The sequence below is a fragment of the Acartia tonsa genome, chromosome 9, assembly GCF_053477335.1.
Source record: "Acartia tonsa isolate MP-2025a chromosome 9, ASM5347733v1, whole genome shotgun sequence".
Taxonomy (NCBI): Eukaryota; Metazoa; Arthropoda; class Copepoda; order Calanoida; family Acartiidae; genus Acartia; species Acartia tonsa.
Genome location: NC_137268.1, coordinates 23,317,136 through 23,341,261, shown reverse-complemented (window position 1 = coordinate 23,341,261; position 24,126 = coordinate 23,317,136). Strand labels below are relative to the sequence as shown.

Genomic DNA, 24,126 nt, shown 5'->3' with positions numbered 1-24,126 from the left:
ATATATTTTCTTCTGTCTAGGAAGTAACAAAGTATTACGCGAACGCGACGGGAAATTACTCTCTCACCTTTATAAACAAGTAAGTAAATTTTCAAGATTTTTTCATTTGAAGCTAGAATTTTTTAGAATAATCGGACATTTTTGTTGCTGTTATATAAAAAAAACTCAGCTTTTTAAAATGGTCTTTAGATTTTCTTTTAAAATGTAACGGATCTTTTAAAGGTTTTGTTGTCTTAAATAGTTTAGAACCATCGAATAGCACAGTATTTACTTTATAAACATGAAATCGGATACATAACATAACACTTAAAGAAATTTTGTTTATATTTGAATAAAACAAGACAATTCATTTTCTTGTGATCGTATAAAACTGATATTAGATAGACTAGATAAATTTCTTTTTTTTTTAAATTTGGTATCAATTATAAGTTATAACCCCTCCCCCCCCCTCTCCCCTCCCTTGTAAACACGACCAATTTTCTAACTTGAAAAGCAAACAAGACAAAGTTTCAATGTTTGTTCTACAACACACACACACACACACACACACACACACACACACACACACACACACATAAACATACACACACTCACACACACATACATACACAAATAATGTTACAACCAAAGGGAGATTAAATCAAATGGGAGGGAACTTTGACCAACTTATAAACATATATGGCCCGGTTTCGTTTAGACATCTTTTGGTAGGGGTACTTTAGTCGATTTGTCAACAAACATCAGTTCATGTAAAATGGAAGGGAACTTTGACCAACTTATTAGCAACTATTGTTTCTTTTACATCCTTTGGAAGGGCCAGGGGTACAGTTTTACCAAAATCATACAAATTCTACAATATTATGGAGCTAGATACAAGGAAGGGGAACTTAATCCGATTTTAAGAAATCAAATTGAAATATAATTTTTTGAATAAACACCAGATATTCTTTTTGTGAAATTAAAAATGCTAAAAAACAAAACATCGGTTAAAGTACCCTCCCCTTACTCGGAGGGGTGTGTAAACAAAATTTGAGTAAAAGGGGGAATTAAGATTTATAGTGTGGGATAGCGGGAGGGGGATATTATACCTCCCCCCTCCACCCCTACGAATGACAAGAAGCTTGGTAATTTCTTCAATATCAACCTTACCTTAACTTTACACGCGTGCAGCTACTCTACAATCCAATCTCACACACGGTCTTTGTCAAAGAGTATCTAAATATGAAGTGGTTATCTTCAGGATGGGAGGAGACATTGTTCTGTAAATTACACTAACTTACCTTAATTATTATAACCACGTCGTAAGATCAATAATTTGACTTTTTTTATGGTTTTTCTAAAAAGTCTAGAAGCAGTAATTTTGCTTATCATCATTGGGAATGAACATTAATTTATCGTCCATTATCTTATCTCTTAAAATCCCTAGGTTTTCTAAGGATTATTTAGGTTATAAATATATCCAATGCAAAGTAGAAGGAAAAAATGACTTTTTTTACTAAATTGCACTAAGAAAATCAACATGGAAATACATTTGTAAAAAATATAATATGATACATTCTCTTTGCATCTTGTCATTCTTGTTTGTTAAGAAAATTTGTGGAAGTCGAAAAATAAACACGGATTGGGGAAGTTAAATTCAGATAACGAGACAAATATTATTTTTAAAAATTTAAGTAAAATTGTTACTTGTTATTTAAAAAATTAAAAAATAACGGTTAGAAAACTTACCACCCTTACCCCTATCCAATCCAAAAGTTGATATGTTCGAATTTTGCACATTTAGAACTTTCAGACAAACGTTTTGCAATCAAAGTGTTGTTTAAAAGTTTATGAAGAAATATAGCAACAATAATTAAATTGTGCATCTTTAATTATTTTTTAAAAAATCTTTCCATTCCCCGATAGGGAATAAATCTAGTAAATCTGAACATAAATCCTGTTTTCTTCATTTATACCTTGATTATTTCAAACCAGGATAACATATATTAAAAGGAACAGTGATATGACAATATGCGTTAAATTCTTATATATTAAGACTTGCTTTTTTTTAGTTGGTAATTGTGGGTGGGGGAAAGAGTTGTGGATTAATTTAACGTTCATTGTCCTCCCCCTGTTTTTAACTTTTTGTTAGCCGAAAAATAAAACACTGATTCTTGATTAGTTGAAGCCAAAGTATAGTATAACATTGAGATTTTTCGATGTGAGAAATGCATTTGATAGTATTTCATAGATGAAATTGAAATCAAAGAAACTAGAATAAATTTATATACAGGGTGAGTCAGTAAAAACTGAGTTTTTCGATTTTCAGAAACAACCAGAAGGAATACAGAAAAAATAATTATATGTCCTTGTTCTCTGTACAAAAGCACATCAGACTTGTAAAAGGTGTTTTTCATTACCTCTAGAAATGCGGCCTCTATGATAGGTGTATGGTGTCAAAAAATGCCTTGTGTGAAAAATGTTGATCATGAAAAATTAAAGTAACTCATCTATTTTGTAAAAAAATCTAAAAATTTCAATATTTATTTAGAAAAAGGTCTAAGAAAAGTACTTTAATGAGTTTTAAAAGTGAAATGCTTTTTGGCTCTTCAAAAAAGCATTTTGAGAATACTGTAATTTGTCATTTTTTCATATTTCTTGATTGTGATGCATGTGGTTTAAAAGAATCTTCTATAATAACGTAGCTTATAGTAAAAAGAAAAAAAACCCTTTTAATTTGACAAAAAAATCTCTTAAGATAAAAAAGTTATCAAGGTTTGAATTTTGAAATAAAGATGCCTTTTAGAAACCCTACCCTATTTAAATGAAGTTATTATGATGGATTATAACACACAAGCACACAAGTATAGTTTGTCAAAAGTGGGCGGAGATCTTGGAGATTGAATCCAGTCTTGCACCAAATATAGAGGAAATTCAGAAGAGGGGGAAGGAATTCAGGTAACAAGATGAAATATTTCCGGTCATGAGCTGGTTTTCCAGTCATGGGGTATTAAATCTTAACAATAGATTACAACAAAACGTTTGATTTATAATGTGATAATTTAATTTAAATAAATTGCATTTTTAAGATGTTAAATATTTACAATCTGTTGAATAAAAGTTTTAATAAACAAAAAAATATGTTTGTTTATCTGTTTAGAATGGTAGACATTTTTTATTATAAATAAATCTACCTAAAAAGTACAAAATAATGGCCAAAAAAGTCATAACACACACTTTTTGAAATCTTTATGCTCTAAAAAGCGCCTTTGTTTTCAGAGATATTCAAAAACACCTTTTCTAAGTTTAATGTATATTTTTATAGAGAACAAGAACTTATAATTGTTTTTTCCATATTCCTACTGGTTGTATCAGAAAATCGGAAAACTCAGTTTTTTCTGACTCACTCTGTACATAAACTAGTTGATTCGCCTCTCTCTTCTAGGGGAGGATTGGAAAGGTCTGAAAACTATCTTAGAACTATTCCAATACACAGATCAATCTTCCCTGAAAAGTACGTCCAATTATGACTAGCATTTTTGATATCTTTGACTAGACATAAAACCTTACTGCTAAGTAATAGTATAAAATTATAAATTATAAAATTGTTTTCTCGTATTCATTCGAATCCGGTGGATAGGAACCGGTCTCATCCATACGAAAAAACTATGTCTAGCATTGTATTATATCCAGTTTTCTACGAATATAGAAATGTACAATCATAAGATTAAAACCAGTTTTTTTAGCCGGTGCCTCCGGCACCTCGGGGCTAAAAAAACTAGTTTTAATCTTATAATTGTACATTCTATATCCGCGGAAAGCCGTTTATAATACGATACGAGAAATAACTATTAACTATTATGAAGTAATCAACACTTAACCACATAACATTCAACAAATTTTGTTCAGCCAATTTTCATTCATTTATTCAAAATAAAAGGTTAAAATTGGTTAATATTGCTCAATATCCCGTAAATTGAAAAAATGCCACTAAATATATATTGGTATGACGGATTATAGGGATTATTTATTTAAATGAAGAAGGTTAAGTACGGTCATAATATGCAAATATCAGGTTCTATGAATTAATCAGAAAACATAAAAGACCAAAATACCAATTAAAATACACTATTTTTTATTTCTTATTCACTTTTGCATAGTGAGAAAATTTAACTTTTAAATAAAAATGCAGGAATAGATTATACTAAACCCAGAACCACTTCATTATGCAATCTACATTTTCCTGGATAGTTTGTCTACGGTAGTCCATAAGTGTACAGCTTTACAGTACATTGTTTCTATTTGTTAAAGCAACACGTATGATAAAAGAAAAAGATTCTTTTTAAAGTAAAATGCTTATATTTCAATCAAAATCTATATTTTTTTTATTTTTTACCGATCCACTTCATTATGCAAATCAAAAGAAAATCAATGGCAAAACGTTTGTTTTGCACTTTTCTCCACTTTTGAAAAATGATTCTGATAAAATAACAATTTTTAAGGGATTTGTGCATTAATTATAATGAAAAACAGTTTAAGGTAGATTTTAATGATTTTTCAAAATAAGAAATAATTGAAAAAAAGAAATTCTATCCCTATCACTTTAGAGGACAGCTGTTGACCCCCAGTCTTATGGATGAAGCTAAATACATGTTAAAGATAAAAATTAGCCTGAAAAGTATACAAAAATGTTTTTTGATGTGTTAAAAAAATCCATTTTAAAATCTTGATTTTGAGGATGATGGTCTTTAAGATGCTCTCTTACTGGTGGTGAAGGTGAGCTAAAGGTTATCTAAGTACATGACCATTCCAACAACTTGTCTATTAAACTATGTACCATTTTTTGTAGTCATAGCTTCCTCCAGTGGAGCCTCTCGACATGAAATATAACCATTATCTAAAAACTACATTATTTACTTTATGAATTTTAGTAATTAAAATTGCAATGTTTTTCTTTTTTAACATTGCTTGGCTGGAGGCTGCTATGACTACAAAAATTGGATCATAGTTCAATATATAAGTTTTCTTCATGGGCATGCACTTTGATAACATTTAGCTCACCATCACCACCAGTAAGAGCATCTTAAAGGCCATCATCCTCAAAATCAAGATTTTAAAATGGATTTTTTTAACACATCAAAAAACATTTTTGTATACTTTTCAGGCTAATTTTTATTTTTAACATGTATTTAGCTTCATCTATAAGACTGGGGGTCGGCAGCTGTCCTCTAAAGTGATAGGGCTAGAATTTTTTTTCCTATTATTTCTTATTTAGAAAAATCAATAAAATCTACCTTAAACTGTTTTTCAATATAATTAATGCATAAATCCCTTAAAAAATTGTTATTTTATCAGAATTAATTTTTAAAAGTGGAGAAAAGGGCAAAACAAACGTTTTCTCATTGATTTTCTTTTGATTTGCATAATGAAGTGGATCAGTAAAAATTACAAAAATATAGATTTTGATTGAAATATAAGCATTTTACTTTAAACAGAATCTTTTTCTTTTATCATACGTGTTGCTTTAACAAATAGAAACAATGTACTGTAAAGCTGTACACTTAAGGTCTACCGTAGACAAAATATCCAGGAAAATGTAGATTGCATAATGAAGTGGTTCTGGGTTTATATCTTCTTGTGGAATATCTCTTAAATCCTTTTGGAAAGGGAAACATTTACGTAGCTTTGTGTAAGCAAAACATATTTTCCATAAACTATAGAGTTCCCCCCCCCCCCCAAAAAAAAATCCTAACTTTAGACTGATGAAGGTCAATAGAAAAAAAATTGATCTTCATCCAAGATAAAGTATTGATTTTGTAAAATAAATATATCTGAATTGGAGATTGGGTGGGATTTAAAATTTTACTTCTTATTTTTTATAATACAAAAGAAGAAAAAAGATGATATTGATAGTACAAAAAATTCAATAATTTATAATAATCCTTACAAGAGAATGTATTACAATAAATATTTTTTGAAATCTGATTTTTTAACGGCGGAAGAAATTGTTAGTAAAAAATTAATTTAAGGGGTTTTCAAAGATTTCAAAGATTTCAAATCGAGTTTAATGGGAAATTGTTTGTTGGTATATTTTGTTTATCTTTTGATAAAGAATTATCAAAAGGGGGAAATTGAAAATGCAAATTTTTGTCCCTTTGGCATAACCCTCCCATTACTCAAATGTGTAGAGCAAAATTATTAATTCTACGTACTATTTTAGCTGGATGTAGCCAGGTTTTAGGCTATTTTGCAAATAGGTAGTTTACTCTTAGAAATATGGCCTTAAAGGGGAAAAGATCTGAATATTTTTTTTCAGTTGGGGGGGAGGGGTATTGATTCTTTTAAGGGACAAAATCAAATGTGGTTTGTGTAAATAAACACGCAAAATAGCTGAAAACCACACTTAGTATATTTGTTTGGTTACGGTACCTTTTTCTAAATAAATTTATATAGAACAAGGATGACAACTTCCATAAAAGCGAAGCTCTGAAACGGAATTTTAGACGAACATTAACTCTTGTAGAGTGTCAGAAATGTATTAAAAGTGGTTTTATTTTAATTTTGCTGAAATAGATGAAATGAATAACAACCATTATATTTAATGAAAAAACAGAAGTAAAAGGGGGAGGGGGGAGGGAATACTGGTCCCAAAGTTTGATAAATACATTCTCTCATTCAATGTATCGAAAACTTTAGGTTATTTTATTAAATATTGATTGGTTGGTTTAATATTGCAGTGTCTAAACTTTTCATCCAACAATTTGAATTTCTTATTTTAGATTTTAAAAGAAAAAGTAAAAAAAATTTTTTTTTTTTTGAGGGGGGTATTTTTCATTTTTTTGGGGGGGTTGGGGGTGTCCCACCCCCCAAGAAAAAAGTTATAAACCTTCCCAGGACCTATGAGAAGCTACCTTGTTAAGGAGAACCCAATCGGTTCAGCGGTTACCGAGATCCTTCGGTACAAACACACAGACACACAAACATCCTGTTACTATAGTATAAGGATTTCATACTTAATACTTACTTAATATATATTTTTTGTATGATTTCATATAAAAATTTAAATTTTATGGTTTTTCTAAAATGGCTATATTAATATAAGAATGGACTTTTAATGAAACATATGTCTTAAATATAAATTAGATTATTTACTTTTTATATTTTCTACTTTTCATTAAAATACTATCACGCTGTTAAAAAATGTTCAAACATATGTTCTTAATTATAAATATAATTGTTTATTAAATTAAGGAGAGATTAAATAGCTGGATATTTTTTTATTTATTTTCAATTAAAATAAATCAACATAAATAAATTTGTAAATAAAGTTTAAGGTATTTACAGCAAACTATGAAACATTTTTGAAAAAAGGGATTGTCAGATTTGTGTCAGGTTCAAGCTTATTTAAGTTTTTTTAAAGGGTTGATTCTTTGCTGCTGAGCCCTGGAAAAGGACAAAAAGGGGAAACAATTGCTATATCTAGAATGGTCATATTTCTAGAGTGTTTGTTTTTTACCCAGTTTTTGTTATTTTCAATCTATAAAGTAAATAAAGTTTTTATAGAGATATTTTTACTAAAGAAAAGAATAGTTGGTTCTCTCGGACGGTTTTCAACTTGTCAATTATTATTTTACTGTTGATGACAATTACTGCATGATGAACATTGCTCAACGACATTTGGTCAACATAAACACAATCTTTATTGGAAGAACGTTTCATGGAAATGTTATTCAACCTAAATTTATCGAAGCTTAAAAATATTTTTTTTCTAATTTAACTTTTATGGGTTTAGGATATATTTTCTATTTATTAATTTTTCTTTGAAACTATGGTACATTTCAAATAAATACGATAACGTAAAAGTGCAGTCACATATATAGGTTCCTTTTAAAACAAGGATGAAATATCCATAAAAGCTAGGCTTTAAATATTAAAATTATGGACAAACAAACTATAAAGTAACAGGATGTTTGTGTGTGTGCCTGTCTGTTTGTCTGTACTGTTCTGAAGGATCTCGCTAACTTCTAAATCGATACGGCTCTTCTTTCATATGGGTCCTGGGAAGGTTTAGAAGTATTTAGGGGGACGGTACTACCACCCTCTCAAGAGAAATCGCCCCTAGAAAAAATTACCCCCCCCCCCTATTTAAAATAAAAAATTATAGAGAAAGAGAGGTGATATAAATCAAGAAAGAAAGATATGACTAATTACAGATAGCAAAAGGCAATAATAGATAGAGAGGGAAGGAGATATACAAAAAGAACGATATTTAAATTAATAGGTAAATTTCTAATTCAAATGAAAAGAATGACATAAAATAGTTAAGGAAAGTTAAGAATATCTATTTTGTAAGTAAAGTCCAACTTACCTTTATCACTTGAATACAAATTTATGTTTGTCATAGATTAAACATTATGTAGATTTACAATGTAGGTAGAATGTATGCAATTATTTGTACCTTTTATAGTACCTTATTCTTCGGATACGTCCTTAGAGGCCTCTTTGGGAAATCAACCCCCCTGTACATTTTTTCTAGGGGCGATTTCTCTTTGGATGGTAGTATTACCCTCCCCAAAAATAGTGATAAACCTTCATAGGCTGTAAAGGAGAACCTTATCGGTTCAGCGGTAACAGAGATCGGTACAGACACAGATCCTGTTACTTTTATTTAATGGCGTATATACCTCTATTTTAACTTTCCAGAGTATTCTATGGTTGCTATTAGAGGGAAACTTATTTCCTATCTACCTATAGCTTAATCTATGTAATATTTGTTGATTACATATGAAAGTCCAAGTTAGGAAGGGGATTTAGTCCACACACAAAATACTAATGGGTGCACCCATTAAACAACAGAATAATAGCTTAAAACCAAGGCAAGTCGAAAGTTTCCATTAACATATTTGCCTCAGACATCTCTAACTAGTTTTGAGTGTCGACGCTCTTATATATAAGAATATCATAAAACCTCTTCAACACATTTATGAAGCTTCCATGAAAACCCCAAATTAAATGGATGAGTCCTTTCCGAGATAATTTACTTTTATCGAACAAAAATTACAAAAAAAAAGTTGGTAAGGTTGTGTAAAGTTGTTCTAATGGTTGTTAAACCCTCGCCAATAGAATGCGGATTTAGATAAAAGGAAACACACAAATAGGGGTGATTGACCAATACTAGATAGATAGATAATTTGATAAATAGATACAGTGTGCGTTGATCAGATAGATAGAAAGGTAGATGTTTGTAAAGCAAGAATGACAGACTAACATAGAAAGGAAAAACAATGGTCATACGAATCATTACACAAAATTTAAGAAGTTAGGAAGATAACAGCTCATTTTCTCTAACCGCGCGTTTCCTATGATTTAATATGACTGAGCTATAGTACCTTTACTTTAAGTTTTATATATTTTCATAAAATGAAACAAAATTTTCTTTAGAAATACTGACCCTTGTCTATTTCAGGACACGTAAAGTGAACGTGAACGGGATTCTGATCGAGTATGAGGGTGAGGACAGCGGTATTGGTCTCCTCTTTGCCAGCAAAGCTGCTGTACAGGTACACATATAGATAGATAGATAGATCGAGTATAAGGGGGAGAACAGTGGTATTGGCCTCCTCTTCGCCAGCAAAAGATATATTTGTATTGATGAAAATTGTAGGCAATGTATTTTATTATATAACTAGCGGCTTCGCCCCTAGCCTCTAGGGGCTCTGCCCCAAGAGGTGATAAAAGAAAAAATTATGGCGAAAATCGTAAAGGACCATGGAAATCTCCTTCAAAAAAAAAAAAAAAAAAAAAAATTGGGGGGTGATTTTTTGGTTTTTGGGGGGGTTGGGGGTGTCCCACCCCCCAAGAAAATAGCTTAAAACCACTACAGGACCAATAGGTAGATACCCTGAAGAGTAGAATCCGATCGGTTCAGTGGTTACCGAGATCTTAAGGGACAGACAGACAGACGGACAGACGGACAGACAGACATCGTTCTACTTTGTATTATAGATATAAAAATACCACTCTATAAAAACCAATTTCATTAAGATTTTAATCTGTATCAAACGCTTTGTTTAGTTCAAAATGTTATAAATTAGGATTAAGTAAAACAAACAAAAATCATTCTTAAAAACAAAATCTTATAAACGTTAAATACATCATTTAAAAAATTCAGGAGAAACCAATGACTCCATAAAGCATTGAGGATAAAATAGGAAACATTTTGCTTGATTAAATTAAGCATGCCAAGCTTCTTATTTTTAAATTTTAGAGTATTTAAAAATCATATATCTTACAAAATATGAAACGCAAAAGATACGAAACTTTTACTACCCAAAAATAACTTCTAGATTTATCGTAAATCCATAATTCAAACTAGTATGCTATATATTGTAGAAAATGGTGTTTTCAGGATATAACATATATTGAAAAAAGTCTTTGAAATACCAAATAAGATAAAAATGGACCAAATTTATATTTATAAGTTTAATAAATTTTATCAAAATTTCGATAAGTTGGCGGAAAGATTGAGAAAAAAGACTTTCATTAAATGATTTTTTTCAAGAAAAAATCAAATATGTTTTTTGTGATTTTGTTGCAATATCTTTTTGTTTGATATCAGCACAAGATTGTATTCCTATGCAAAGCCCTAAATCCCTTGAAATGAGAGTAGATACTGTGTCCTTATACACAAGTAACAGGATCTCTGTCTGTTTGTACCAAAGAATCTCGCTAACCGCTGAAACGATATGGTTCTCCTTCACAATGCTGCTTCTCTTAGGTTATAGGAGTGTTAAAAACTATTTTAGGGTTGTCAGTTGGAAAATTTAATTTAAATATAAACTGCGTGGCCCTAAAAGTGAATACCTTCATTGCTACAAAATGTTAAATTTTTATTTTGAAAATTTAATTGTTGTGCTGTTAGAATCATTTGAAGATGTACTTTACCTAAAACTATCTTTTTCTGTTTAATTGTACGATTTTTAGTTTTAAAAGAAAAATATACAGTCAGTAACAACTAGATCCTTATTTCTAAAAAAAATTAATAGGGTTTCATTTTTCTTTAAATTTATTAATTCTTTATACTTTCATAGCAACAATCTATTTCATGTTAATAAAAAAAAGAACATTAAAGTATTAAACAGTAAAATTTCGCTTTTCAAGCAGTTGTAGAGTTGTTACTCTACTAATAAAAGTATAGCATCAATAAAACATATTTTAGTATAAAAGTTCGCATTAAAGAAATCCTTTTTCCCCACAACCATTTCCAACTAAAGCCTCTTGGTGTTTCTACACCCCTGCCAAAATAATTGTCGATATAAGGTCAAAAAATTTCATTGTCCATGTAATGTTAAATACTGCTATGAAAAAAAGGATGTCATTATGAATATTATGTCCATGTTGTGTTAAAGCCATATAGGAAAATATTTAAACTTACAAAACTTTTTGCTATAAAGCGGAAAAGCTATATCATATGAACACTTTACACCTTAGTAAACAGAACTATAAATCTTTATAAAAGAAAATTTTTAAGGTTTTTCACTGAAAGAAAGAGACATTTTTTCAACTGAAGGAAACCATATTGATCTGGGAAGTTTTGTGCTACCATACAATTTTTTGACAAAAGGCGATGTTAACATTCTTTGACTGGGGTTTTATTCGTTTTAACATATTTTATAAAGTTACTAGATCCTTAATTTATTTCTTTACTTAATATTTTTTTTTACAACATTAATCGTAATTAATTAAAATAACTTGTTAAAATAAAAGATATTTTAAATCAGGGTGGGGGGAAGGGACAATAGCGAAAAATATGAAAATTATAAGATTTAAACCAGATTTGTTAGCTCCGAACGGCAGAAGGCAGGGGCTAACAAAACTGGTATTGGTCTTATGATTTTTATTTCAATATTTGTAGAAAATTGTCAGTTATTCAATGCTATACATGATTTTTTCAGCGGATATTAATTGATTTCAAAGTCATACTAGAAGATTTTTTAACCACTGCCCTTTCCCTATCTCTCTGGATTTGAATAGAGAATGATTTTAATGGAATAAAAATTTGATGTATTATCAAAATATCTTTTATTATATGTTCTATAAAGCCTTTGAAATTATATTTTTTTTATCATTAAGGAGGATAAATGTTTTAAAGATAAAAGAAAAGCACATATAAAAATACATAATCTCATTTCGAAATCAGCCAAGAAACAAAAAAAACATATATGCATAATGTGTAAAAAAACATGTGTGAGGCGGACGGAACCCTTTAACTTTAAGATAGAAAACATTTCAAATTATAGAGTAGCTTCCCTACTAAAAATTTAATTTAACTGGAGAAAATTTTCAAAATTGGTCAGTAAATAAAATTATTCTCAAATAGCAAAAAAGTGTGTCCAGCACATACATTTGTAAGTACTGAAAATTCTTACTACAAAGTACCTTTGCTACTTTAAACTCTACAAGTCTAACGACATGTAGATGTCTAATCTTCTAATTATATAGATTAGTTTTTCAGACCAAAATAGGTAACAGGACAAAAGTATTTCCCAGAGATCAAAACATTTAAGGAACCTTTAATTTTAATATGCATATAATACAAATTTTGATGAAAAATAAAAGCAGGAGTAATTTCAATAAGACTAATCCAAGTTTGTCTGTCCTCTATGACCTCGCTAACTTCTAGACCAATTTAGTTCTACTTTTTAGTAATCGTCATAACATAGGTACCAAGCCGATTTTGATATTATTTCATGAAAGTTATAAAATAACAAAGTAAGCATGAATACGTTTATACATGAAAAGGATAGATGGATAGAAGGATTACTGTTTCATTCCCTCATCATTAATTAAGCTTATCTCCCCATTTTCTTCCTACATTTCTTTCCCTTCCAAGATTCTAGGGATAATGATTTTTAATCATGTATATTGCAATTTTACCTTTTTTTCCAATTGTAGGGGGGGGGGGGGATAAAACCTCTTCAGATGTTTTGTGGATGTCGCATGTAAACAAAAGAATGCTATTGACCGATTGTAAAATTCAAAATCAAGAATTCCCCTACCATTACCCTTAGTGTTTATTTTTCAACTTATTGATTCAAAACACCTGCCAAAATAGTGTCAAATAATTGAATTTTGAATTTAATGATAAGCATAAAAGTGTTAAGAATTAAATTTAAATCACTCGTAACTTTACGTTTCTCTTTGACCTAAAAATAGCATTTGATATTGTGAGGCATATTAAAATAATTTTCTTTAGGTCCTAAAATAATATAACACAATAACTTTTGTTTTGTAAATTGTAGTTTTCGTTGTTCCTTTATTATTCTCTTTTCCCTTAAGATATATCTTTTCAAATATACTCATATTTAAAATATTGTTCTAACGGTTTATATTTCATTGTTAGTCATATTGAACACATACAATATTTGGTTTAAATTTCATTCTTTTAGTTAGGAATAAGTTTTAGCTAAAGGAATAGAGAAAATGTGTCTAAAGATTAAGTTTGCCTTACAATGTTGTTTATTAAAATTGAAAATAAAGGGGGTAGGTATTCAAAGGGGGATTTATCTCGAATTTCCATAACTTTTTCTAACCGCTGACAATACAATAAAACTGATCTTACTATTAATCTAATATTTAATTATACCTTTACCCCCTCTGTATAAATTTTGTTGATAGTCAAGGGTTTTCTAAATTTCCCCCCTATTCTACCCTTGTTATGTGGGCTGTAAGGTATAAAATAAAATATACACAATTTAGTTTTGAACCCCCATCCCCCCAATGTTTGTGCGACGTTCATCATTCTATTCATAAATCTACTTTTGCCTAAAAAGATATAATGTAGAAAAATAATAAACTTTGTTTTAATAGTGATTTAAAAAAAAAAAGTAAGGCATAATTGAGCCAGAGAGAGAGAGAGGGGACAATGGACCGTTGCACAAGTCCCCAAAGTTTTACAATTGTGTTTTCTTATTCGTTGGATTAACAACTTTGGGGACTTTAGTTAATTTTGATTGGTTGGTTAATTAATTTGATTTTTCGATCGTTTCAACCACTAATTTTAAGGGCTATTTTTGTGTATCATCAGTGGATGTTTACATCAATTTATCGGCCATTGTCTTATCCCTTTAGATTCCTGTAATTGAGCAAAACAACATCAAATCTTTGGTTAGATAAAAATGGAGGGGAATTATTCGGGCAATATCTAGTAACTTGGAAACTATGTCTATCTCTTGAGATATATGTAAGGATTATAAGGATAAGATGGTACTTTACATTCTAAATATTGGTTTTAAATTTTATATTCAAACGCGTTTTCTATTGTAGTTAAAAGTAAGGATAAAGATTGGTATCAAATTAAACAAAAAATATAAGATTTGTAATAGTTCAATATCGCATCGCATCATAAATAGCTTTCTGTGGATAGTAAAGTGAAAAATTTTGAGATTAAATTTTTTGATTTTATTATGTTATTTGTGAAAAAATGGCTGAAAACCGGTTCTAATCCAGCGGATATTAATCGATTAGAGGCCACATTACTGATTATTCCGCACAAGGGAGTTTAAAGTTTTGAAATTATGAGTTGATTAATTTATAATCCGTTTCTAATCCATATAGTTTGTTTAACACATTATTCTGTCTTTTCCTTCATTTTCTAGAGGGATATACAAATTTTAATTTTTATGCGAATTTATAAAAATATTAGGATAAAAAATAATCATATTATAAGTGCTTTGACCCATTGCATTGGCTGTAATACACAGTTATTGTAAAACCAAGAAAACTACCTGGACCCGGTCACGGATATCTTTTTCGTCTGCTAAGAAAAAGCCTTCTGCTCTTTTGCACAGACCTAGCTGTGTTAATATTTACGATGCTATTGGCTGATATTTAAAGACCCAACTAAGAGTCGGCTCAGGATCCAAGGGTGATGACCTTTAACCCATCCTCCTCTATTGTTTTACTCTAATGTCTTAGTACAATGTTAGTGCAATAAAATGGTTGATTGTCTAACGGGCGTTGCTTAGAAGATGATTAAAGTCCCTCCGCGGATTATGGCGTCATAAGATAGAATAGCCAATGAGAGGCCAGCATAAATTTTACCAGTGGTCAATTACAGTGTATACTGGCCTCTCATTGTCTATTCTACTTATGACGTCATAATCTGTGGAGGGACTTTAATTATCTTGGTTGCTTAACATTATAATACAACATAGCAGTCTCTACACTCTAGGTTTGTCCAAAGGAACATCCAGAAAATATCAAGAAAGAATAATTAATCTTTATTTACCAACGACTATATAAACCTTACACATCCGCATTCCTTTTGCTCTAATCTTCAATTTTCAAAACGTAATCAAAATCCCCTCTTCAGTTAAGAATTTTTAGCGCAGTCTGGTTAAATGGTTGCGCTTTTTATACAGTACTAACATAGGCAATCTACAAAAATCATCGAATGTTTTCAAGCAGGTCTTGAATTTTTTGATGAATAAAAATTATGTAATTTTTATTCCTTCACAATATTAATTTGTTCTTGTACAAAAAAAGTATGAAAAATGTAACCATTTCCCAATCACCAAATTTCCCCCACTTAAGTAAATTTTACCTTTTGTTAGTAAATCATGAAGAAAAGAGGAGAAAAGTGCTGAGCCGAAGAATTTTTGGCAACACAGCTACTCTTCAATTTTCAGTTGCTGTTCTTAGTCATTGTTTAATAATTGTGCTTATTTTAACAATCTCCAATATTTTAAGTAGAAAAGGATGAAGAAATATTTCTTAAATATACACTTGAATCAAGAACTACATATGTACTTTCAATAATGGATCTAAATGTATAAGACAATGTCCGATGAATTGATTAACATCCCCGATGATGATCCAAAAAATTAGTGGTAAAATATTTGGACACTTAACTTAATGAACCAACCAAAATTTATTAAGCCAGCGAATAAAAAACGTGATTATAAAACTTTTGGGACTATTGTAATAAACAGCCCAATGTCCCCTCCCTCCCTGATTTTAAATGTATGGTGTTAGTTCATGTAGCTGCGCTAATTTTGAACAGAATTCTCCATGTTGTTAACACAAAAAGAACACACGTCTTTATAAATGTAAATTTATCCTATACATAAACGTTTACATAATATAAAATGATTCAGCTAACTTAACATTGTATTTTTTCTTTATGTAATTGCTAATTAATAAAGAAATATTACTATTTCAAGAGAAATTGTGAAAAAGTTAAAGGTTACATCTACAGATGTTTCGTATAGATGTATATACAGATAACTCCCTCCCTCCTTTTTTCAATTACCTTTTCCGTCTGCTACCAAATTGTTTTCTAGAACTTGTGTTAATATAACCGCCAATATTGGTTGATTTTCAATGACCCAATTGAGAGTTTCAGCACACTCGATGGGGAGATACAGTTATTTAACCCTTTCTCCCTCTAGTGTTTTACTCAAATGCTAAATCATAAGAGGGTTTAGGATAGGAAGGGGTGTTAACACCCCTCCTAATATTTTAATTGTAATTCATAACCCTAAATGATGATCATATAATAGCCATTATCAAACTAATAGAAATAGAAGAATAGAAGCATATTCTGAACCCTTTTTTCGTCAGATCTAAGAAGGAACATTTCTAGCAGACAAAAGTATTGTTTACTTTCGACTCAAGCTGATGTGGATTCTTAAGAAATTATAGACTCGCTACTCGATAGTGAGGCAAAATTATTTTTGTGAAAAATCATCCAAAAGCACATTGAAAATCTACAAAAATTAAACAAAATCATATGTTAATAACCCTTTAAGATTTTATTTAATTTTTGTAAATTTTTTTATTCGATTTTGGAGGATTTTTAACAAAAATAATTTTGCCTCACCAGCGAGTAGCCAGCCTAACTTTTTTTTTAAGAATCCACCTTGTTACTAAGCTTTCAAATTTAAACGAAATTTTTGGGCAATTAATTCTGATTCCGCAAAGCTTTCTACTAAGAAAATATACTGTTTACAGCTGACTTTTATGTATGTATGAAATGAAAAAAAACATGCCTTCGTAGCAAAATGTGTACACAATTTCAACCAATGAGATCCAATGTAAATTCCGATGCGATTCTCCTATTGGCTCAATCAGACATTCCCTCTCTTTCTTAGTACCTTTATTATCAAACTATACCTACGGAAAATCCGAAAATGAGAAAACATTAAGAAATAGTTCAGTAACAGAAAAAATTCCCCACAAAAATATTACATCTATAGCACTAATTTGTTTTCATGGTTTATGGTATCTACAGGGTGACCCATACAAAAATTAATATTTCTTATTGAGGTGAATATTGTTTAGACGGTTAACTGATTAAATATATTCCTATAATTGAGCTGTGAGTTTTTGTGGTTGGTGCTAAATAAGTTAGACTCATGTAAACATATTATCCTATATTATTAATACTGACCCACCCTGTATTATTATAGTATTTACTCTATATTAGTTAGACTCATGTAAACATATTATCCTATATTCTTACTACAGAAACACCCTGTATTATTATAGTATTTACTATTTACTCTATATTAGTTAGACTCATGTAAACATATTATCCTATATTCTTACTACAGAAACACCCTGTATTATTATAGTATTTACTCTATATTAGTTAGACTCATGTAAACATATTATCTTATTTTATTAATACTGACCCACCCTGTATTATTATAGTATTTACTCTATATTAGTTAGACTCATGTAAACATATTATCCTATATTATTAATACTGACCCACCCTGTATTATTATAGTATTTACTCTATATTAGTTAGACTCATGTAAACATATTATCTTATTTTATTAATACTGACCCACCCTGTATTATTATAGTATTTACTCTATATTAGTTAGACTCATGTAAACATATTATCCGCAAATATTACAAAGTTTTATCAAAACTACATACATAATTGTATGATTTAAAGATATCAGAACAGACTTAACATTTTTATAGATTGTCTAAAATTTTATATTCAGTTTAGAATTTTTGTTGCATATTTTCCACCAAAGACTAAACAAGAAATTAGGATACTCAACTAAATATTGAAAGTTCTGTTCAATTTAATTCAAAAATAGTCAATTTTAAATAACAATGTAAATTTTCCATTTGATAAAGAATTATCATACGGTAAACAAAATTAAACTGTAATCTTGACTAGGTATGATATCTAAAACATCTTGATAAATCTATGCATAAAAGAATAAACACTCTTTAACAAACTCTCACCTTCCCCATACATTATTATATATTTTATGGTTCGAAACCATTGCCCCCATTAGCAGGGAGGCATATTCTGATATTTTTAAAGTTACAACAGGGCTGAAAAAGATTGCAATTTATTTCAAACTAAAGGTGTATAAGTTGCTCCTGTTGATGATCTTTTTGATCATATTTTATAATCAAACAGAATTATTTTCCAGAAAATTATTCCATTTTTATAATGTTTACTTCCCCGTAAAACTTATGTTTTCCTTGTTGCTTGATAGAACAGTGCTAACATGATTTATTATCAATTCTCCACAACATACTATCTCTCTTTTATACCGCATAGTATTATAGACAGCTGTCTGTAGATATTAAAATAAAAAAATAGAAGATTAAAACAAGTTTTGTTTGAAATGAAGCAATTAACATTGAAGGGAAATCGTCTGTAATACGATGCCAAACATGATTTTCAGTGTGGATAAGAATTGGTTTTAATCCAGAGTTTATTAATCGGTTTCGAAGTCATTCTGGATATCTTATCATTTAGATGCAATGAAAAGATGAAAGTATATTTTATTTGTTGATGAAGAAATGAACTATTTTCCATGGGTGTTTCCTTGAATGTCCTTAATTTTATTACTGCCCCGCCCCTATTACATTTATGACACAATTTTCTCAAGATTTTATACACATTTTATACCGTTTATGTATCCATAAAAAGAATCAAGATTCTAGCCCTCCCCTCCCCCTACTTAAAAAAAGGAGATATTTCTACGTAAAGAGGGTTCTTATAGACAATTGTCCGCGGATAGAAATATTAAAATTTGCATGATTTCTTTTAAAATTAATCAAAAAACAGCCAGGATCGTAGAAAATAATCACCGTAAACAAAATAACCCTTGAAGTAGAGTAAAATTACAGATGGACAAAAATTGGACACTGCTAGCTTTTGCCACCCAATTCAGATTTAATATAATTCCCTAAACTTTTTATGACAACGAATGATGGAAAGCTGTTACAAAACAATAAAATACCAAAAAATAAACCGTGTGATAGATTTTTGTCCATATAACATATCACTCCAACCGAGTAGAATTTATTCCATTTCTCTCAGCATCGATTCATTCTAACTTGGTTTTTAATAATGGCCTTTCTTTGAAAACAGCTACATAACTTAAGAATTTTCAAGCTTTAAAACAGCTTTTTAAATGAATAAGGAGGATGAAAGTAATTTAATTTTTGAAATATTTTCAAGAATATAAAGATTATGCTTTCTTACTTTATCTCAGCCCTTAAATAAATAAATATATAAATTTCCATAATAAAAACTTTTATTGGAAAATAACAATAAAACTTTTAGAGTGACTTTTGAAAAAAAGTGCAAAAAGAAGGTGTATCAACTTTTTTTTTATAGCTAGCCGGTGCATTTTGTAAGTAGTAGATGTAAATTTTTTTTATAGAATTCAGATATGCAATCGGTTTTTTTGTAGACCTCTTATTTTTTAAGTAATTTAAGTTTTAAAAAAATTTAAGTTGATTTTAAGGTACTAAAATGCAACAAAAAAATTGAAAAAAAGTAAAAAAATAGAAAATAAAAAAATGGCCTACTATATTTTTTTGTTCAGGCAACACTTTCGTCATCCCCTCTTTACCCCCTTCCCATTTTTATACTCAATTCAAGAATTAAGACGTTGCCTGTATAATATAATATGATATTTTCATATAATTCCTTTTATTGTAGTTTATATACCAGATTGTAAACTTTTTATTTCAATTTTGCTTAGAATGAATTTGTAATACTTTTCTCATTCTAACAATATATATGACGCCTATTTCTTATTCCTGGGGAATGATAAAATTAAGTTCAAAGTTTTTATTCTCGTGAGTTTTAAAAAATCGATTTTTTCAATAATTACCTGACAGAATTGAAAAAGTAAGGTGTCCAATTAAAGATCTTACTATTTTTGTTCAAATTAGCCATTTTCTTTCTTTTTTTTTGTTGCATTTTAGTACCTTAAAATCGACTTAATTTTTTTTTTAAAAACTTAAATTACTTAAAAAATAAGAGGTCTACAAAAAAACCGATTGCATATCTGAATTCTATGAAAAATTTTACATCTACTACTTAATAAAAGCACCGGCTAGCTATAAAAAAAAGTTGATACACCTTCTTTGGCTGTTTTAGAGCAACATCATATATTGTATTTCTAGAGTAAGGTCTGTCCTACTTCTCCCATGAGATGGAGATCTATCTTTCTATCTATCCATTTGTCTATCTTTCTATCTATCCAATTTCTATCTTATCTATTTGTCTATTTCTCTATCTGTTTATTTTGTAGAAAAAGGTGTGTCCTACTTCTCCCATGAGATAGATATATACGAAGACGAAGAAAGTCCCTAAAAAATCAGAATGTTACGTCATAATAATAACGAGGGATTATTAATATTCATATCTTTTTTCAGGGGTTTTCTTTCCCACTCATCCTCTCCTCATCCCTCATTTTTATGACGTCATTGGGGGACTTTCTTCGTCGACCTATCTACCTGTCAATATATCTATGTGTCTACCTTTCTATCTTTCCATTTCTATCCTCTCTGAGTCTCTATCTATATATTTTGTAAAAATGGTCTGCCTTAAGATAAAATAAAAATCTATATATTAATTTTGCTATCTTTTTAAAAGCGAAGCTTTTCTATAATTAGGGTCGGTCCGTCCGTCCATACGTCTGTTCGAGATAGATAGCTTTTATTCGTTAATTTAGGTATGCTAGAATTGTCCTATCGATTTCAAACTTTGCATGATGATTCCTGTAGTAGTTAGGTATAATTTAGAAAGCGTAGCAACTCTATAATCCTAACCAGAATGTCTGTATGTCCATTTGAAACATGTTGATTTTTCTACTTTTTTAACAACAAATTTTTATGTGATCTAATTATCCGTTTGGTCCAATACCGTTTCAGTGCTTCGCTTTTATGGATGTTGTCATCCTTGTTAATGTATAATGTATATATATATATATATACCTATAAAAGAAAAGACGCATTAATTAGTTAAGCACTGGTCTATGAGACATTGTTATTTCAGGTTTAAACACAACTTTTATAGTATATTTCATATATATATCTATATGTATATACTTAAAAGTAAAACAACATTTTATCTTAAATTTTTATTTTCTTTTGCTCAGAGTTTCATGCTTCTGCAATCATCATTATATATATACCTATAAAAGAAAAGACGCATTAATTAGTTAAGCACTGGTCTATGAGACATTGTTATTTCAGGTTTAAACACAACTTTTATAGTATATTTCATATACAAAAATCCCCGATAATACCGAGGGACTAAGACTGACAATTCTTTAAGTTTAGAGTAGCTGCGCTATTAGATATTATAAACCAAGAATTGTAAAGATAGAAATAGAAAATAGAAAAAGTAGAAAGGAGAGAAAATTACTGAAACAGTTATTTGAGCTGAAAAAGGTATGATGATGGTGTGTATGTAAAGTAATTCTCTAGGGCCTGTAACTTTCTATTTCCCCCCTTGCTAGTCAAACTCTCTGGGGACATCACCGCCCCCCCCCCCCCCCTCGTCCTCACCACTACTATATATATAACTATAAGATCTTGCAGAATTGCACCTATATACATGGAATTGAATCAGTTTTACAGAAAATTGAATATATTGGTTCAGTAAATGAATAGAGGGGTCATAAGCTATATGTAACTCTGCCCAATTGGTGGAGCCCCTGTCCTGATTATATAGTGGGTCTTTGAAATCAGTTAATAGCGTCTCTGAGTCTCTACAAAAGAACAGGAAACAATCTGGCTTATTTTTTACCTACACATTCATTGTATTACTAACTGAAATATTAGCCCCATTGTAGAGATAAGAGACTTCAAATTCCACTTTAATACAATTCAAATATAAGAAAAAAGGCAGGGTTATTTCAAGTAAACCAATGGGGATCTTCAATTTGCATGAAATTGATATCAATAACATGAATAATGATAATAATAAGAACATTAAGATTCATTAGATTAAGCCAATGAGACGTGTAAAAGGGTTAATCTCTCTCCCCCTCCCCTCCACCACATACGAAACTTATTATTGTGATATTTATTTGGCTAATAATAAAGGGTAGAGATATAATCTGAAAAATATTTAGCTATGCAAAAGGATGGAAAACAGTTCCACGGTTGAAATGATAATGTTTGACATTACAATAACACCAATATTAAGCAAAAAAAAGCAATGGATCTATCCACCCTCTTTACCCAATCCTCTACCCTCCTGCTGGATGAACGAACTGACAAATACGTGAAGGGCGTGAGGAATCCAGGTTCCATTTCTTTTATTAAAAAAGGTATCCCATATTCTTATTTAAAAAGGGTTACCTTTTCACCCCCCCCCCACTTCCCCTCCACTCACTGCCCTTCCAATTAAGTTAATCTTGTTTGGTCTTATGCAATATTTATTGGATATCTTCCCCTGGGAGCATAAATATACTCATGGGGGGGGGGGGCATATTGAAGGGTTAATAAAGAGAAAAACAAGAAATACATCCACCCTTCCCCAAATAAAATGATAAGTTCAAAATGGTCGAATTTGATCCACTGACAAGAGTTCTTGGATTTATTGTAACTGGTTTCTACCCCATCCCTTATCCTCTACCCCACTTTTGCTTTCATTACAAAATTCTTCCAGCCAAACTTAACAACGCTACTCAATAATGTAGCTCACCAAATTTACACATAAACTGACATTAAAATGCGAAATACATATCATTCATTATGAAAATGATATATCCAAGTGCGTCTGTCGATAAAAAGAGAAAGACGCAATCACTCATTTAGCTCTTTATTTTTAATTTTTTTAGTTTAAAACTATTGTACTCAGCTAATCCTTGGCTGATTTAGGCTTTTAATTATATCCTGGCTGAGACAAATTTAGATCCGTTGACTAATCAAAAATCGGTTCAGTTAGAGGGATACCCAACGTCTCATTTTATTGCTACCCAAGTCTTTTACTACGTTGTAATAATATGTAACCCCCTAAATTAAGTTTAGATAAATGTGTACTATATATATTTAAATCACGCCCCTACCGCGTGGGTTAGTTTGGCAATCCTTTGTCAACAACCGTTCAAAATAACCTAAAAAAGATTGCTTTATGTTCCATAATAAATGTCTGTCTATATCAATAGGATAAAAAATCTACAAATCAGAAGTATTCTTTAAACAAGCATGACAACAGCCATAAAAGCGAAACTCTGAGACGGTAGGACAAATGAACATTGATACTTGTAGAGTGTCAGAATCTAGAACCAAGCAGAACGTACATGTATAAGTCGAAACAAAATTGTAAGTAAATTTGAAGCAAAACTGTTTAAGCAAATACTAACATTTTTATGACTTGATGATTAAGATGCTGAATACTTTGTTGTTCTGGGAATCAGTATTCCAAAAATCAGATTAGGATAATAACATCGCATAAAACATTGCTGTCAAGAAAGCTAAAAATTATTATGTTTTAAATAGACGTACGAACATTTTAGTAACGATTATAAAGAAAATACGCTTTCGAAATCGTACCTAATTATTACAGATATCACTATACCAATTTTAAATCGACATTAGCTCACGCTGTTTATGAGATCTTAAAGGAAATGTCTTTTAATGCACAGGTTTAACAGTGCAAGAGGTTTGTTATAATAGCCATGAAGTGTGTATTATAACAAACGGGCCAATAAGAGGTTAATCGGAAGGTGGGGAAAGGGGGGGGGGTAGTTGGATGTATAGTGGCCATTAGTTTCTGTCGGAGGGCTCTGGGAGGGTTTGTGTGTGTGTGAGGGGGGTGGGGGATAGTGGTTGTAAAGGGAATATTGTGCTAGGAAG

The 24,126-nt window shown here is 30.2% G+C and overlaps 1 protein-coding gene across 1 annotated transcript in view; it reads left to right on the top strand.

Annotated features, from left to right (window-relative positions):
- LOC145328558 (vesicular acetylcholine transporter-like) overlaps window positions 1-24,126 on the top strand; it is a 50,074-nt gene that overhangs the window by 12,419 nt on the left and 13,529 nt on the right. The window contains exons 5-6 of the mRNA XM_080172294.1: window positions 21-79; window positions 9,446-9,539. Of these exons, the coding sequence (XP_080028420.1) occupies window positions 21-79; window positions 9,446-9,539 (153 nt within the window). The remainder of the gene's footprint in view (window positions 1-20; window positions 80-9,445; window positions 9,540-24,126) is intronic.